A 17,696-nucleotide genomic window follows, 5' to 3' on the forward strand; every position below is an offset into this window, starting at 1 on the left:
AAAGGAGTGAGCCAGCCCTTGTATATCTCTAGCCCTGGGACCCCCGAGCATTGTGACTGATGAACTGGTCTCTAAAGTTGATGAAAATGTTCGCAACTGCCGATTCACGATAACGGAGCTTTGGCCTTGTTGTGTGACGATTTCAAATAACAAAGTCCGTGAAACTTGTGGGAAACAAAGCAAAAGTTCCGTTATAATGAATTTGAAGTTTTTGTAACCTTTTCATCAACTTCTTTTACGACTCTGTAGGGATTTGTTATATTATATTTTGTTCATTTAATCGCTGAACATTAATTTACTTTACAATAGCCCTTCTCAAACTTCAGTTTTATCGCTTTGGTTAGGATAGAATACTCATGTGTCCTACTCCTACACAGTCGGTCTAAAAGTTAGGCAAAATTTTCAAAACCACTTTAAAGAAGGTGAGAATGATATAGCTCCCCCTGAGCGTCTGCAGGACTTACTGAGCGCTTCTAGAGCTCTAAGCCTTTGATTAAATTTAATAAATTTAGTCTGTGCAAAAAAAAAAAAAAAAACTGTTAACAGCTTCATATTGACCCCTTGATATTCTCGGCTCCATCTGTGCACTCCGGGGAAAAAAATTGAGTGTGGCTGATTCTAAGGACAGGCCTAGCCTGTCTTTGTGAATACTTTGTGTTTATTCACCCCCTAGAATTTTACGTCACAAACAATCATATTCCTTGCAATGTGCACCTACTTAAGGTTTTTACCATCAGTTCTTACTGGAATGAATTCCTCCTTTTTAATTTTTAAAACTGTTTTTCTACATGGTTTTTAATGCTATTTTACTTTTAAAGTTGTAATTCTCATATTTATATTGTTTCTAAACAAAATTTTTTTATTCAACAAATGCAATCAAATCCATTTTAGCAAATTTCCCTATAAGGAAAGAAGCTATCACAGTCTGTTCTTGGTAATTCAAACATTTGATGGATCAAAACTTAAGCTCAGCCCGTAGAGAATCTCTTGATATTTAAGGGTTAGAATATACATTTTGATACAATCGCTATTTCAGAGTTAAGCAGGAGGCCTGATTTGGAACACACAGTAATTCAAAGTTTCATTTGCAGAAATCTCTATAATTTGAAGGGACAGGACTTTACATTCCACATCGATAAAACACAGTTTAGCTTTGGTGTTGGGTTGAGCAGTAAACGTCTGGTTGGCAGAGTTTGTTGTGTGGAACCATGACTGCCTTAACATAAATAAAAGTCTCTTTTGATTGTGGAAAAAAGAAGTGATCGCAACAATAGAAAATGGTAGAATAACATTTCAAATCCATTAGAGTATGTTTTCTATGATTTAAAAATATAAGAACTGAATTGATGGGACAAATGCATCTTTGGGAAGAAAAACAACCATGTAAGGGTAATATCCTAGACTAGAAGAGTGTTTATTTTCAGTTCATATCGGATACTTATCTTCATTTGTTAAACGTGAAACTTAAATTTTTTCTGCCTAACACTATGTCAAAGTTGGAGCTGCTTGACCGCATCATACAAAATTATAAAAGAAACCATACATATACATATTACTAAAATTAACTCTTTGTAATTCGAATGGTTAATTTAAATTTATCTGATTGACCAACCAATTTGAATAATTGGTGGCACGGAAAGATTTTTTAAGGAGATTTAAGGGAAACATTGTGGGGTTTTGACGTTTTTCAAAAACTTTTTTTTCAAATGTCTACTCATAAAACATGGTAATGCCCATTTTTCATTACAGCCATTTTGTGGAGCTTTAGAAACAAACAATTTTGTATATTAAGTCATTGTTGTACTAAAAGATTATTTACAAAGTTTACGGAGAAAAAAAAAACCTGTAGCCTACATTTAAAATTCCCAAGTTAAAAAAAGAAAACTGTTATTTTACTAATTGTTTATGGATATATTTTGTTAAAATTTGTCAAATTTATTTACTTCATCCTATACTGTTGACGTTTTACCAAATACACCTTTTCCTTTACTGTAGCAACAAACCTAAGTACTTAATAAATCTTATGTTATTTAAATGGGGAATTTAACTTGTATATGGAAATATTCCAGTTGAAATTAAATCAGACAAATTGAAATTTGCTTAGTCTATAGGTTTGCTGCAACAGGGGTAACTTATACACAATAAAGAATATTCCAGTGTTCTCTACAGAGGGCATGCCTGTAAATTACCCTTTGAACATGTGACAAAAGTAAGACAATCAGTATACTCGGGACAAATTAGTTGGATTGCACTCACCATGCAGTGTCCTCAAGAAAGATTCCTTCCCTCTCTAGATGCATGAACAACTCACCCCCACTGAGGTATTCAAGTATGAGGTAAAGTTTGCCACCCGTTTGAAAAGCATACATCAGGTCCACAATAAACGGGTGCTGAAAAAATATTTAAAATTAGGATGGAGTATAGGTTTGAAATTCATTGTAGCCCCTAAACTGGACTTTTTATGCTAATATAGTCTAGTTGCCAACGTGTGGTAATATACAACAAAATTACCACGCAAGTAGGTCCTAAACTGTAATTAAGGTAATCATCATGCTTCAGTCAGAGAGAATAAAATAATGTAAATTCCTCATAGAAATACCCCTTAAATGCATAAGTAAAGGGCTTTGTGTAGCCAGGTTTGAAGTGCCCTGGATATGAAATTACTTAAGTGCCCCCCCCCCCCCCCCCCAACGAGTTATTGATGATCAGCAGTTAAAACACAACTAATTTCAAACTGAATCATAATTAAATTAATTTCAATTCCTAAACAAAATTCAGTCAAATTACATAGTAGGTAGGCCTAATATCAGGGCCCCTTTAATGAATGGGCCCGCAAGACATTTGTTTTAGGATTGTTGGGTGCAAATGGAAGAGAAAGATTCCCTCAGAAGGTAGATGGAAAGATACGCAATCATCTCTCGGGCCCATTGCACATCACATGCAAACCCCGGATCTGGGACTGATATATGACATACTATGGTGTCTCTAAATACTATAGATGTGCAACTGACTCAGGTATACAAATGTTTGAGCACTTCTAGAGGTGCTAGGGAGTTGAAATTTGGCACGCTTGTAGGTCTAGGGCCCAAACCCCCAGGATAATTATGAAAAGTGACATTTTAAAATTTTAACCCCCCGAAATCTCGAATTTCCCCCCCATGTTATTCTTATGGGGAATAACATTAAAAGTGGCCAACTTTGGTGTGCTCATCTGAAGGTTTAGAAACGTGCTAGAGACTTTAAATTTGGTAGTTAAGTTAGGAAAGTTTGGTAGGAAAGTTTCTGACTTTGGATTGGACATCAGAACCATTTAAAAACAAGCTAGAGACTTGATGTTTGTCTTAGTCCCAAACAGCCAAGGAAAAGAGTTAGCAAAATTTTTAAGAAATTTTCAGAATCAGAAATTAAATTTGATACAAAACACTCTTAGGCGTTTCCAAAAATTGCCCCCTTCACCCCCCAAAACGCTAAATAGTTCTAACTTCTGCAAATTGTTTATATTTGGGACACGTTTTTAATTATTTATATTTTTTCGGACATGTAAGTTATATGTACTTTTAACGCTCCAACCCTGATGGAAAACTCACGAAAGCGACATTTTAAAATTTCCACCCCCTCAAAACATTTGGAATGGTGGATTTACAAAATATTTCAAATGGCTACTACCTGTGCAATGGTCTACTGTCAATCATTCACAGACTTGTTAGGTACTTAAAGGCGAGTCATCTTTTTACAGACAGACTCAACAATTTGATTCAGAATCTTCAGAGATTTTTGAAATCTATATTAAAAATTATCAGTTTTTCTTTTCCGAGTCGGTTTGGCTCTTCTACCCCACCGATTTTCACAATTTTGGTATTAAATTAAAGGTATGCACGCACAGATTTGCCATCAAGCATCATCGTTCATTTATCTACTGTATTACTCGACCAACAAACATAATTTTTTTTTTATTCTTAAAGACTTTTTTAGTCTGTACGAAAAGTCACCCTACTATATCAGTCTGAGGCTTTACAATAGTCTACCAAATAGATTCAAAAATATTAGCTGCATAACTAAATTCAAAAATGACCTTGTCGCGATTGTGACAGGAATTATACAGGGTGACCATTAAGTCTTAGGACGACTTTATAACTTTTAAACGACAAACGATATCACAACCACATTTGGTATACCGTTTGGGGGACGGCCCGTTGGGGGTCAGAAGAAAATCTTTAATGACAGCCTATGTTGAGTTTTAACTGTATTGTTGTCACTATTTTATTAATTAGGCTAATTTTGAATAATAAGACAATAAAAAATATATAACAAAGAAAAGTCCAGGCACTTGTAGAAAACATTAAATTAAACTTTGTTTTTGTTGTAAATTTCCAAGTTTTCTTATAAATTGTAATGTTCTGATAGCATTGTTTAGAAGCAAGATCTCCTAAAATTGAAAGACATCTAGTTTACCATGTAATTTTGAATTTAACCTTGAATTAGTTTGATAAGGTTATTATAATATAGCCATTTTAGGAAAAATAGTTTTTTGCAGCAAAGCCTCAGTAACACAATTTATGATCACAGTTGTGGGAGTCGCTACAATTGCGGGATTTTCTCGGCCAACTACTGGTTTTTGACATCCTAGGCGTTAACATTTAGGCATGAGCCATCCCTTTAGCATAAGATATTTTTACAATTTTTCATCACTTTTGAAAGCACATTATTTGTATTTTTAAAACACATCTTATGTCAAACAAGAAGTTTGTATATATATATATTTTTGAACGTTGTGAGCTCGGACACAGTTGGACCGATTGCCACGAAACTTGGTACATACGTGTAGAATTTCATGGAATAGGTTTATACACCATCGATTTCATGATCCGTCCAATCGGCTCCGCCCCAGTGGCTGTGGAGTTTCCCCATGTTAACCTTATGTAAGTACTTATATTTAAATGGAATTAAAGAATTTTAACAGCTGTTTCAACTAAACAATTTGATTCTGTGATGTTCAATAGCATTAAGAAGTTAATAGGTTTACCAACAGGGTGCAGCACTATTATTTTGTTTAAACTTTTTATTAGCTCGCTTTCTTGTCCGGTACAAATTTTGCAATCAATTTTATACTAAGTTCCCGATGAGCTATAGACTTGAAACTTGAAACATAGCTCACAAATGGATGACAATGCAATATTATATCATTTAATTTTCATATTTCCCTTGGGTTACGCCCCATGGGCTTGTTTTTATTAACTCGCTTTCTTGCAAATTTTGACACTTCCCGATTAGCTAGAGGCTTGAAACTTGAAACCTATTTCACAAATGGATGACAATGCAATATTATATAATTTAATTTTCATATTTCCCTTGGGCTACGCCCCATGGGTTTGTTTTTATTAGCTCGCTAGTCGCTTTCCTACAAATTTTGATATCAATTTTAAATGAAGTTCCCGATGAGCTAGAGACTTGAAATTTGAAACATAGCTCACAAATGGATGACAATGCAATATTATATCATTTAAATTTTCATATTTCCCTTGGGCTACGTCCCATGGGCTTCCAAATTTTCCATGTTTACATTTTGAAAGAATGTAAATATGTCAATTAATTTAAGTCAGCTGTAAATACTTAAATTTGACAGTTCGAAGAGCAGAGGTTAAGAGGTACAGGTTATGCTCCCAAGAGATTCTTTATACAAGCAAACATTTAAAAATAAAGTAATAGAATTTTGCGTCACAAAAGATAAACAATCTGATTGCAGATATAAAGGGGTTTGTTAATAATGTAATTTGTTATTTATTTAGTATTCAACAAAGTAAACAATAAATTAAATAGATTGATACCAGCTGTTACCCTAGGGCTTCACCCCGTTTGACTTCATAAGTATTAATAACATTATTGATTGGTTAGGTTGGTCTGAAATAAACAAAACAGAATACAGTAATACCAAACAAATAAGTACAGCTGAGGTATTTTAACATTAGGTATATGGAAAGTTCCCTTTAGAAAGGAATTACGACCTTAAAGGGAAATTTATGAAATAATGGATAGTTTTGCGCAAGGTTTCTCGTCATGACGAACATTTTAAGTATATGGTTTATGGGGGTGTGACTTATAGTTTTCTCAAAAGTTCATGGGTACTTTTGGCTTTATATATAGACTAGCTGTACCCGCGGGCTTTGCCCCGTTTTACTTCATAAGTGAGCTCGTTCGAATGTCTCAATCACGTCCTGGTTAAAGTTTGTTCGCTACGCTCACTCACCTTTAGGTTGGAGCTCGTTCGCTGCGCTCACTTGCCTTGAGGTTAGCTCGTCCGCTACGCTAACTCGCCTCCAGGTTGAAGTTCGTTCGCTACGCTCACTCACCTTTTGGTTGCAAATTAGCTGTTGTCATAAATAAAAAAAAAATAGTGCTGCACCCTGTTGGTAATCCTCGTATCTTTAATGCTATTGCACATCATAGAACAGAACCAACTTGTTTAATTGAAACAGCTGTTAAGATTCATTTATTCCATTAAAATATGAGTACTCATAAGGTTAACATGGGAAACTCCAAAGCCACTGGGGCGGAGCCCGAGAGTCCGATCAGAATAAAAACAACTTAGTTTTCCTATTTAATGCCTAAAGAATCAGTGTACCAAATTTCAGCCTCCTAGGTAAATGGGAAGTGGGAGAATTAGTGATGAGTGAGTCAGTCAGTGAGGGCTTTGCCTTTTATATATATAGATACTAGCTGTACCCGCGGGCTTTGCCCCGTTTAACTTCATACGTGAGCTCGTTCGCATGGCTCAATCACGTCCTGGTTGAAGTTCGTTCGCTACGCTCACTCACCTTTAGGTTGGAGCTCGCTCGCTGCGCTCACACGTCCTGGTTGAAGTTCGTTCGCTATACGCTCACTCATCTTTAGGTTGGAGCTCGTTCGCTACGCTCACTCACCTTTAGGTTGGAGCTCGTTCGCTGCGCTCACTTGCCGTCAGGTTAGCTCGTTTGCTACGCTAACTCGCCTCCAGGTTGAAGTTCGTTCGCTACGCTCACTCACCTTTTGGTTGCAAATTAGCTGTTGTCATGAATTAAAAAAATAATAGTGCTGCACCCTGCTGGTAATCCTTGTAACTAAAATGCTATTGAACATCATAAAATAGAACCAACTTGTTTAATTGAAACAGCTGTTAAGATTCATTTATTCCTTTTAAATATGAAAAATCATACGGTTAACATGGGAAACTCCAGAGCCACTGGGGCGGAGCCCAAGAGTCCGATCAGGATAAAAACAACTTAGTTTTCCTATTTAATGCCTAAAGAATCAGTGTACCAAATTTCAGCCTCCTAGTTAAATGGGAAGTGGGAGAATTAGTGATGAGTGAGTGAGTGAGTGAGTCAGTGAGGGCTTTGCCTTTTATATATATAGAAGATTTATAGTTAGTAGGTAGGCCACACATTCAATCTAATACATAATTATATGAAAAGAAACTCAAATAAACCTTAGATTTCCCACATACCTTTGTCCTAATCTGATACGGATGCTTGAAATAGATTTAACATCCACACACATTAAAAACTAAAAAGTAGAAAATAATTTATAATTAACATATTTTTTATACAAAACGTTTTTAAACGCACTAAAAGTAGAAAATAATTTATAAATATGTGGAGAGTATAGATACTTGTAAGATTTAAAACGAAAAACGTTGGGTGCATGCAATTGATAATAATACATTAGTTCAATAGTTGAAGGTAATTGTAAATTATCTATTCCATGCACCCCATGTTTTTCGTTTTAAATCTTACAAGTATCTATATTCTCCACATATTTATAAATTATTTTCTACTTTTTAGTGTGTTTAAAAACGTTAGTATAAAAATTTTTTTAATTATAATTTTTTTTTAATTATGATAACAGCTAATTTGTACAAAGCAGAAACAAAAAGCTGTGATACATGGAATGGATGGATTTTTTGTAGTTCTGTTTATGTAGCCAGTTAATACTAATAGTAAATGAATAAAAGTCTATCTACATCTACAGCAGATCTAGGGAACATAATAATTGTTCTATTTAGCGTTCTCAAGCTGCTTGCCATTATTTTCAAGGAACCAAAATTGTCTCTTCCGCATCTGGACCCCGTTGCAAGGCACGGATATAGCGGATAGTATAATAATAAAATAATAATCATAAATAATTAAATAATAATACATAACTAGGAGTACTCTCCGAAGTCGCGCATGAGAATGAACGAAGACAATTCCATGTACAATAATAATAATATAATCTGTCTTTGGCCCCTCACCCTGCCCCTGCGGCGCTGTGCTCTTTTATTTTAGAAATAATTCTAATGTCGCATTTATCTAGCAAAAAATCAAATATAAATAGCATAAGCTCTACTTTTATCCATCATAAATTATAACGTCAGTGGTGTTTGTTATGATTTTAACCTAGACCAACAACAATTAAATTCAGTTCGGATGAAGAACGGATGAAACTCAGCCAATGGACACAAGAATATCAATAGGAAAGAACTACCCTGAATTTGGCAGTGACAAATTTTAGTGAGTTTAATATTGAACTCTCAGTAAACTATGTGCCAACCGAGCTTATGCATAGTTCACCAAGTATTGAACACTAATAGGCCAATAAGTTGGAACCTACTGCTTCAAAGCATTAGGTTTTTCCTATCTAAGGAGAGTTTTTCCTATGTACGTAAGTAACAGATTGTTTTGTTTTGACAGTAGTTTTGTGCATGGTTTGTTTTTGGTTTTGTTTGCTGTGTGATTTTTGCATTTTAGTTTTAATTTTTATGATAATTGTATATTTTTACCGTATTTGTTCTGACGATGCCTATTGCATTTCATGCCTAATGGAAAATAAAGCATTTCATTTCATTTCATTTCAAAGAGCTTATAATAATACTTTTAGAGGCCCATAACAAAGTAGGACTATGCTTAGATAGCCAAGAAAAGAAGATCAAGACGTACGAGCAGACATAAAATTGGGCTCACAAGTCTTCATTGATTGTACCAAGGCAGTAGAAGAATGGCGAGACAGATAGGATGAGGTAGATAATCTTTACTTAAACAATATAGCCTAAACAGTATAAGCTTTTGAAGGAAGTGCTGTATCTTGTGAAGTGTTTGTGTCAAGTGTGTCTGTTGACAAAAATTGCCTAGACGGCCGTGTTCCCTAGCCTATGTTTGGCATGTCAAGTGTTTTGTTAAAATCTCTTTCTAATGTCATAGTAGGCCTACTTTGTTTATTTGTTCATACAACAATCTGTGCTTAGTGTGTTTTTCACTGACGAAGAATGTAGGTCTTGCTAGCAAGTTCAAACTAACAAAGGTAAGCCTTAATAAGCCTACCTAGACCTAAAAAGGTAATGTATAACTTTCTTCTAGCTACTAGACCTGTGTCCTTAGTAGACCTACTTAGGTTAAGTTACCCATTTTCGCGGGAAGACAGTTTCGCAGAGAACCCAGCCTACGATATTTTATAAGATGAAATATTCGTTTGATATAGCCTATAAGTTTAGGCTATAACATATCGTAATCAGTTCATTTCTAGGTGATACAAATTACCTTAATCTATTTATCATGTAGGCCTAGGTCTATTTCAATATTGAACAGGTTATGCCTAAGAAATTTTTTAAGGATAAGCTTTACAATGTGTAGCTTACTTTTTAGTTTATGATAGGCCTAATAACAAAGGTAGCATTTCGAAAAAAACAACATCAATCTTTTGTGTATGATTTGTTAAAGAGATTAATTTAAAAAGATATTGGCTATGGTAAGTTAGCTTTGATCTTTTTCATGAGTTTATAAAAAGGTACCTAACTTAATGGGTACATTTCTGCAGGGAACCGACGATACTTATTTTTTCGGATGAATAACTATAAATCGGTTCAATAATAACTTAACTATAGTATCTAATTTGAGTTAAGAGTCTTCCTTAGTGGTAGCCATGTTGGATTTCTTCCCCATAAGAACAATGTTAAACATTACATCATTTGTGGACACGTAACGGCGTTATTTGTTAAGATATAGCTTTGAAATTTATAATTTGTATTTTTAACATAATAGACTAGTGACTGAGGTTTTTGAATTTCGAAAATCCATTTTCATTTCCTTTCAATAATTAGCTTAATTTTAAGCTAATTAATAATCAATTATTCATTATAAAAATTAAAAATTGTGAAATAAAAAACGTCAATCTCTAGAGGACTGCAATTCCTTAAATTTAACTCCTTATCCATAATTATATGACAATTTGCTGATGAGATATTTGGACCCAAAGTTAACATTATTCTTATGGGGAAGAAATCCAACATGGCTTCCACTAAGGAAGACTCTTAATCTCAAGATACCATATGATATAAATAAAAAATACCCCCGTCGCAGCAAACCTGCATACTAAGCGAATTTCCATTTACCCGGCTTGATTTCTACTAAAATATTCCCTATAAATTTTCAGATTTATTTCCTATTTAAATAATATTAATTTTAGTGAGTAGTTAGGTTTGCTGCTACGGGGAAGATGTTGAGGTGTGTTTTTTCAATTGAAATATTGATAGCTTAGTATAAAATAAACCAAATTGCCAAATTTGATTAAAATATATCCATAAACAAGCAAACTAGAACAGTTTATTTATTCTCCATAAGAATAACATGGGAATTTTAAATTTACAATTTTTTAAATTTTCTCCGTAGTCAATGAACATTCAAAAACACTACAATATACTAAATTATTTGTTTTTTTAAGCTCTTCAAAATGGTCTAGAGAGAAATTTAGAAATTTAATGTTTTTAGAGTCAAAAATGAGAAAAACCCATTTTTACCCCATAAAACCCCCCATAAACCCCTGATCCCATGGTCCGATTACGCTGGTTCGCGAACTCGTTCGAATAAATGTAGGTTTACACGTTTGTACCAAATTTCATCAAAATCGGATCAATTTTGCTCGAGTTATTGCGCTAACGGACACATATATAAATATATATATATATATAATATATGAATTTGAACGGATGGTGTTTTTGGCCTCTGGGGACCTCAAAATGAAAAAGTAAATCGGTCCCGGGTCTAGGTCTTACCATGAGACCTACGGTAATAGCTTATTCCCTATATGGGAAATTCGCTAAAATATCAAAAACATTAACGAAGCATTTTATTTTTTTATCCTCAGTTGTTTTGTTATTAATCTAATCTAATCTAATCTAACAGGGGCAGGTCGAGACCTTAAAGCACTTCATCCGAAATCGAATTATTGCGCACCCCAGATACTTAATTGCTTTCTTGTTGACCTACAAGTTGAGGCGCCCAATGAATGCCTGTAGCTTCCCAATTAGTTCATCCTCAGGAAGAAATCTACCTCTAGCCATATTTCCAAGAGTTATCGATCTAGCGTCAGAGAGCTCATTACAATCAAAGAGTAAGTGATCAGCTGTCTCTTCTGACCTATCACAGTACCTACAGATCGGTTCACCATCATATAAGCCCATCCGTTGTAAATGTTTCCTGAATCTTCCATGACCAGTTATCAGTTCAACAATTAATTTAATTCTTCGTCTGTCTAGTCTCAAGAGGTCACAGGCAACCTTTTTGGAAGGCCTAAACAGAGTAAGCTTGCTGAACCTAAGAAGGGGAACATCGACCCAGCGTTTGCGATGCTTTTCCTTGGCTCATGACGCAATCGCAGAACATACACTGTTTCGTGAGATGCCACAGAAGGGTTGCGGGCCTAACAATGATGTCGCAGAGGCAGTATTTGCCAGTCTGTCTGCAGCTTCATTTCCTTTAATGCCTGAGTGTCCTGGTACCCAGCAAAGCGTAAGGTCATTTCTCCTACCCAACTCAGACACAGAAGCAAGACAATCCCACACGAGCCTGGAGTTGAATACGTAAGAGTTTAATGCTTTTAAGGTCGCTTGACTATCAGTAAAGATATTGATTGTTTTGTCTCTGATATCTTTGTTAAGATGTTCTTGAGCACAAACTAGAATGGCAGTGACCTCCGCTTGAAAGACAGTTGGGTACACCCCCATTGGAAGACAAATGCCAGTGCCTCCATTCATCCAATGCACACCTGCTCCAGTGCCCCCATTTTTGATCTTAGAACCATCAGTATAGCATTCTAAGTCACCTGTGGGTATGGGTCCTTTTCCGCCAGACCAATCCTTCCTATCTGGTATTAGTACTTTGAAAGGCTTTCCAAAGGAGTATTTTTTGGACATGTGATCTGAAGGTAAGTCCAATTCATCATTATGTACCACCTGACAATTTTAGAGTGCCCTTTATTGTTCCCTGAGGCTATCCATAAGTTTTCGCATCTAAGGCGTTGGGCTGTTTTACTTGCTACCACCTTAATATAAATGTCAATAGGTAGCATGTCAAGCAGACAGTCAAGTGCCGCTCCAGGACAGCTACTTACTGCCCCAGTTATCATAATAAGAGCAAGCCTCTGAACTCCTGCTAAAGCTTTAACAGCTATAGTTGATTCCATCTTTGGCCACCACACAAGCGAACCATATGTAAGGGCGGGTCGAACAACAGATACATACAGCCAGTGCATAAGTTTAGGCTGTAACCCCCATGTGCCACTTACCATCCGCCTGCATGCCATAAGGGACCATTTGCCACGCTCAATGACTTTTTGAAGGTGTGGTCCCCAGTGAAGTGATCTGTCCAAAATTACACCAAGATACTTCACCTGATTCTGCAGCTCTATTACAGTACCCTGCAGTCTTAGTGGGCCGATCCCATCCAGTTTCCTCCTTCTTGTGAAGGGTACCATTACAACTTTCCGGGGATTTATAGAGAGCCCAACTTCCTGGCACCAACGGTCCACTACCCTTAAAGCTCTATTCATAAGGTCAGTTATGGTTCCGTGGAACTTTCCAACCACAAGGATTGCAACATCATCAGCATAACCTAAGGCGAAAACCCCACTTTCGTTGAGGGTCCTTATAAGGTCGTCTGCTACCAAATTCCAAAGTAGAGGAGAAAGAACCCCCCCCCCCTGAGGACATCCTTGAGTAGTTCTTGCCTCGATCGTATCATTGTGGAGTGAGAGCCTAACCTTCCTACTGAGAAGCAAGGATTCAATCCATCTACATATTATACCGTGAAAACCTCTTGCTCTCACCGCATTAAGAATCGCTGGAGTACCAGTATTGTCAAAAGCACCTTGAATATCGAGAAAGGCACCCAGGGCCACTTCACTGCTCTCTAGAGCTTTCTCAATCTTGCTTACAAGTTGGTGCAACGCAGTCTCGCATGATCTTCCTGAGACATACGCATGCTGATTAATATGTAAAGGATGTGTCCTAAGAGCTGTATCCATCATATATCTTGAGACCAACTTTTCTAGGATCTTAAGAAAGAAAGAAGATAGAGAAATGGGTCTAAATGACTTAGGGTCAGTGTAACTATCCCTTCCTGGTTTAGGAATAAATGCGATACGCGAATTACACCACCCCAAGGGAATGTGTCCTAAGGCTAAGCTGGCTCTGAAAAGTTTACAGAGTGGGTGTATAATTGTATCAAGACCCTCCTGCAAACAAACAGGTCTTACCTCATCAGGACCCGGCGATTTGAAGGGTTGTTTTGTTATTAAAAGAAACGAAACAAATAGGTCTAGGCCTACCTAATGTTTTGTTATTAGGTAGGCCTAGACCTATTTGTTTCGTTTCTTTTTAATAGGCCTAACTTAATAGTCCTAGACAGTAGTTTAATTTATGAAATATGAACAAAAACCGAACAAACCATTAATACATTTGATGTTTAGGCTGCATAGGGGGAAAATAAACAATATTTTTTAATAGAAAAATTAAATCGGATGGGGTAAATACCGATATGAAATGTTATTTATCCGAAAGAAAAAAAAATACTTTACGACAATTACTTAGTATGTCAACATTGGAATATGGTATACTTTTTAGATTTTAATTACAGTTTCTTTCACGCTGAATCAAAAAATTCAATTGGTTTTTGTCGGTGAGATTCCTAGGTGGCTGTAAAACGAAGGTTAAAATTACAAATCTGAGTTTCATTTAGCGGTTCGGATTATAATATAGCGTGGTCTGGACGGGTCCGTATGTGTTATTGTCTGAAAGTTTTGTTGTAATTTGTAAACAAAACATTCAACGAACCTTTCATAGTTCGCTAGCTAAGTAATTGTAGCTTAGTAACAACACTGTTACGAAGCAGAGTAGAGCAATTAATGTTTTTGGTACTGTACAGTAATACATTGAAATACATTCATCTTATTTGGCCATATATCACACAATTTGGTCGCGCATCATAGAATTCGTTAGGTTAAAAAATATGTTCATAATTCTTTATTAACTAAAAGAAGTGATGCTCAGCCCATGATTGAGGGGGGGGGCTAGGGGGCAAATTCCCAGGGGCACAGGCCCTAGGTTGGACAATTTTTAGTGTCAAACTAGTCCCAGTTACTTTTTGCTTTGGGGGTATAAAAATTATTACCTTGTGAATTAACAGGTCCAAGGTTTGGATAATCCCCAGTCAAAATCATAACAAACACCACTGACGTTATAATTTATGATGGATAAAAGTAGAGCTTATGCTATTTATATTTGATTTTTTGCTAGATAAATGCGACATTAGAATTATTTATAAAATAAAAGAGCATTACACCCGTAGTAAAAAAAAAAATCGCAGTTAGTCTGGCCACTTCCGCCGCACAAACTTGCGGCGCGGGCAGGGTGAGGGGTCAAAGACAGATTATATTATTATTATTGTACATGGAATTGTCTTCGTTCATTCTCATGCGCGACTTCGGAGAGTACTCCTAGTTATGTATTATTATTTAATTATTTATGATTATTATTTTATTATTATACTATCCGCTATATCCGTGCCTTGCAACGGGGTCCAGATGCGGAAGAGACAATTTTGGTTCCTTGAAAATAATGGCAAGCAGCTTGAGAACGCTAAATAGAACAATTATTATGTTCCCTAGATCTGCTGTAGATGTAGATAGACTTTTATTCATTTACTATTAGTATTAACTGGCTACATAAACAGAACTACAAAAAATCCATCCATTCCATGTATCACAGCTTTTTGTTTCTGCTTTGTACAAATTAGCTGTTGTCATAATTAAAAAAAAATTTATAATTCAAAAAAATGTTATACTAAACGTTTGTAAACACACTAAAAAGTAGAAAATATTTTATAAATATGTGGAGAGTATAGATACTTGTAAGATTTAAAACGAAAAACAGGGCCGGTTCTAGGAATTTTTCAGAGTTAAGCGAACACCCGAATCAGCGCCACTTAGAATCCCCCCTTACCACCCCACCCACAACCCTTGAACATTAATTACTTAACTATATTTGTGAATTTTTTCCTAACGATTTTGGGAAGAACTTTTTTACAAGTTTAGGTTAGAAGAATACTTGCAATAAAATACTGTTTATTATTCCCAGAAATTTAACATTTTTACACTTTTACTCATCATATAAAATTTAGCAAAACCAAGGCCACACTAAAAAAACAGTCCGTAATGCTCGTCAAGCATGACGTCACTATAGAAGACGCCAATGGTGCAATGTTTGCCGTTTGCTTGATTTAATCTTTCCTTGGAAAATAAATAAATAAATACCTACGTCATTGCCGTCGTCTATCGTGACGTCATGCTTGACGAGCATCACGGCCTAAGTTAACAATTTATTTCTAAATGTGAAAACGATTTTTACAGGATAACTTGGATACGATATAAGTTTTTAAAAAGCCTATTACAATGAAAAACAGGTGTAGGTAGATGACAAGACAGGAATTTTTAATTGAACACATTGAACATGTAGAAAACATGAAAAACCAAATTTATTACCTTGACAAAAAGAATAAAAAATTTTCAATTTGAACAGTTCAAAAGCTCTTAGCAGTTAAAAATTAATTCTCCTAGCTTTGATCTTGGCAAATTCTTTAATTGCTGAGTCGGTATCAATCTGGTTCAGAACAGGTGTGCGTATACAACTAAAAGAGTGCAATACAATACAACGTACAGTAATGCTCTGCTCCAGGAGGAGAGAGTTATCAGAAGTAGAAGTGAGGGAAGGGGGGGGGGGGGGATAGTTTCGGTGCTGCTCAGCACGAGACCTTACCGACAGACCATCACCGCCCACCACCGTGCCGTGCAGAACGCATTATACCGTGCATATGCATAGTCGAACTGTTCGTGGGAAATTGTTATCTCTATCACTGTCGCTGTCAAAACGTGTCGTTTGTAGGTTAAATTTAAATTAATTTAACTGTGATAACCTAACCAAACTTAATGATAATGAAAATTTCAAATGAAGGTTTACTAGCCTAATAATGAAAAAGAAATAGGGTCAAAAAGTTAATGCCTCCGGTGGGTTTTGAGCCGGCTACCACCGAATCAACAGTCCGGTGCGCTATCCACTATACCACCGAGACCTACGGCTGGTCAACGTACCGTTGCGGTAATGGACTAATGGTGTTCGCTCGAGCAGTGGTGGGTGGTGGCGGTCTGTCACCAAGGGTTAATCTGCGTGCTTGCTTATCTCGAGCATGAAATGAAACCCAAAGGCGCCGCGCTGTACGCTGCCGAGCGTCAGCTCACTACAAATCGAAACTGCAAATGGCTAACTTTATTGTAGTCCTGTACAAATATAAGTTATGCATTTTTCAAGTGCTGTTGGTACAAACAGAATAATTGCCTTTATTGTGGTGCTTTGAATACTTGAACTCTGAGCGAAAAAAAACAAAATTACATTGTTAAAAAACAATTTTTCCGTTGGCACCACGGCGCCACTTTTTCGTGGCGCCATATGCGGCCGCGTAGTTCGCGTATGGGTTAAACCGGCCCTGACGAAAAACATGGGGTGCATGGAATAGATAATTTACAATTACCTTCAACTATTGAACTAATGTATTATTAACAAATGCAGGCACCCAACGTTTTTCGTTTTAAATCTTACAAGTATCTATACTCTCCACATATTTATAAATTATTTTCTACTTTTAGTGCGTTTAAAAACGTTTTGTATAAAAAAAAAAATGTTAATTATAAATTATTTTCTACTTTTAGCGAATTTCCCATATAGGGAATAAGCTATTACCGTAATACTCATGGTAAGACCTGGACGCGGGACCGATTTTTTTTTTCATTTTGAGGTCCCTAGAGGTCAAAAACACCATCCGTTCAAATTCATATATATATATATATCCAAAAACACCATCCGTTCAAATTCATATATATATATATATATACACGGCCGCGCCCGGGAAGTCAGTCACATGAAATATACACTGGAAGTCAGTCAGTTGCACCCCCCAATATATTTCAAGACTATGATATATATATAATATATATTGGTAAATATCTAAAGCCTAGACATTTCTTAATGTATATATCTCTTTTTTTCTTAAAAATACTAAAATATAATTATGTAAAAACTGCTATGCTAATGCAGTCACCACCGCATTTGCACGGGAAAGCCAGTCACGTAAAATTTGTGCTGCTAAGCCAGTCACTATATATTTTACAGCATACCACTGGAATCCAGTCACTGAAAATCCACCGGGTATCCCGTCACTTCAGTCAATTTCACCCCTGCCCTTCTACTTTGTATAATATTTATTTATTCTACAAGCTTGAAAATCCGCACCTCAAACAAACGGATAACTCTCATAACCAATCTTTCGCACTTCATTTTAATTAGTTGTCTTCCAGATTACTTA

The 17,696-nt window shown here is 36.0% G+C and overlaps 1 protein-coding gene across 1 annotated transcript in view; it reads right to left on the reverse strand.

Moving 5' to 3' along the window:
* The window catches only part of LOC129004980 (ribosomal protein S6 kinase beta-2-like), a 139,525-nt gene that overhangs the window by 30,708 nt on the left and 91,121 nt on the right, over nt 1-17,696 (reverse strand). The window contains exon 5 of the mRNA XM_054433713.1: nt 2,257-2,390. Coding sequence (XP_054289688.1) covers nt 2,257-2,390 — 134 coding nt within the window. The remainder of the gene's footprint in view (nt 1-2,256; nt 2,391-17,696) is intronic.

The sequence above is a fragment of the Macrosteles quadrilineatus genome, unplaced genomic scaffold (assembly GCF_028750875.1).
Source record: "Macrosteles quadrilineatus isolate MER2022 unplaced genomic scaffold, UCM_ALF_1.0 Scaffold_13__1_contigs__length_4303367, whole genome shotgun sequence".
Classification (NCBI taxonomy): Eukaryota; Metazoa; Arthropoda; class Insecta; order Hemiptera; family Cicadellidae; genus Macrosteles; species Macrosteles quadrilineatus.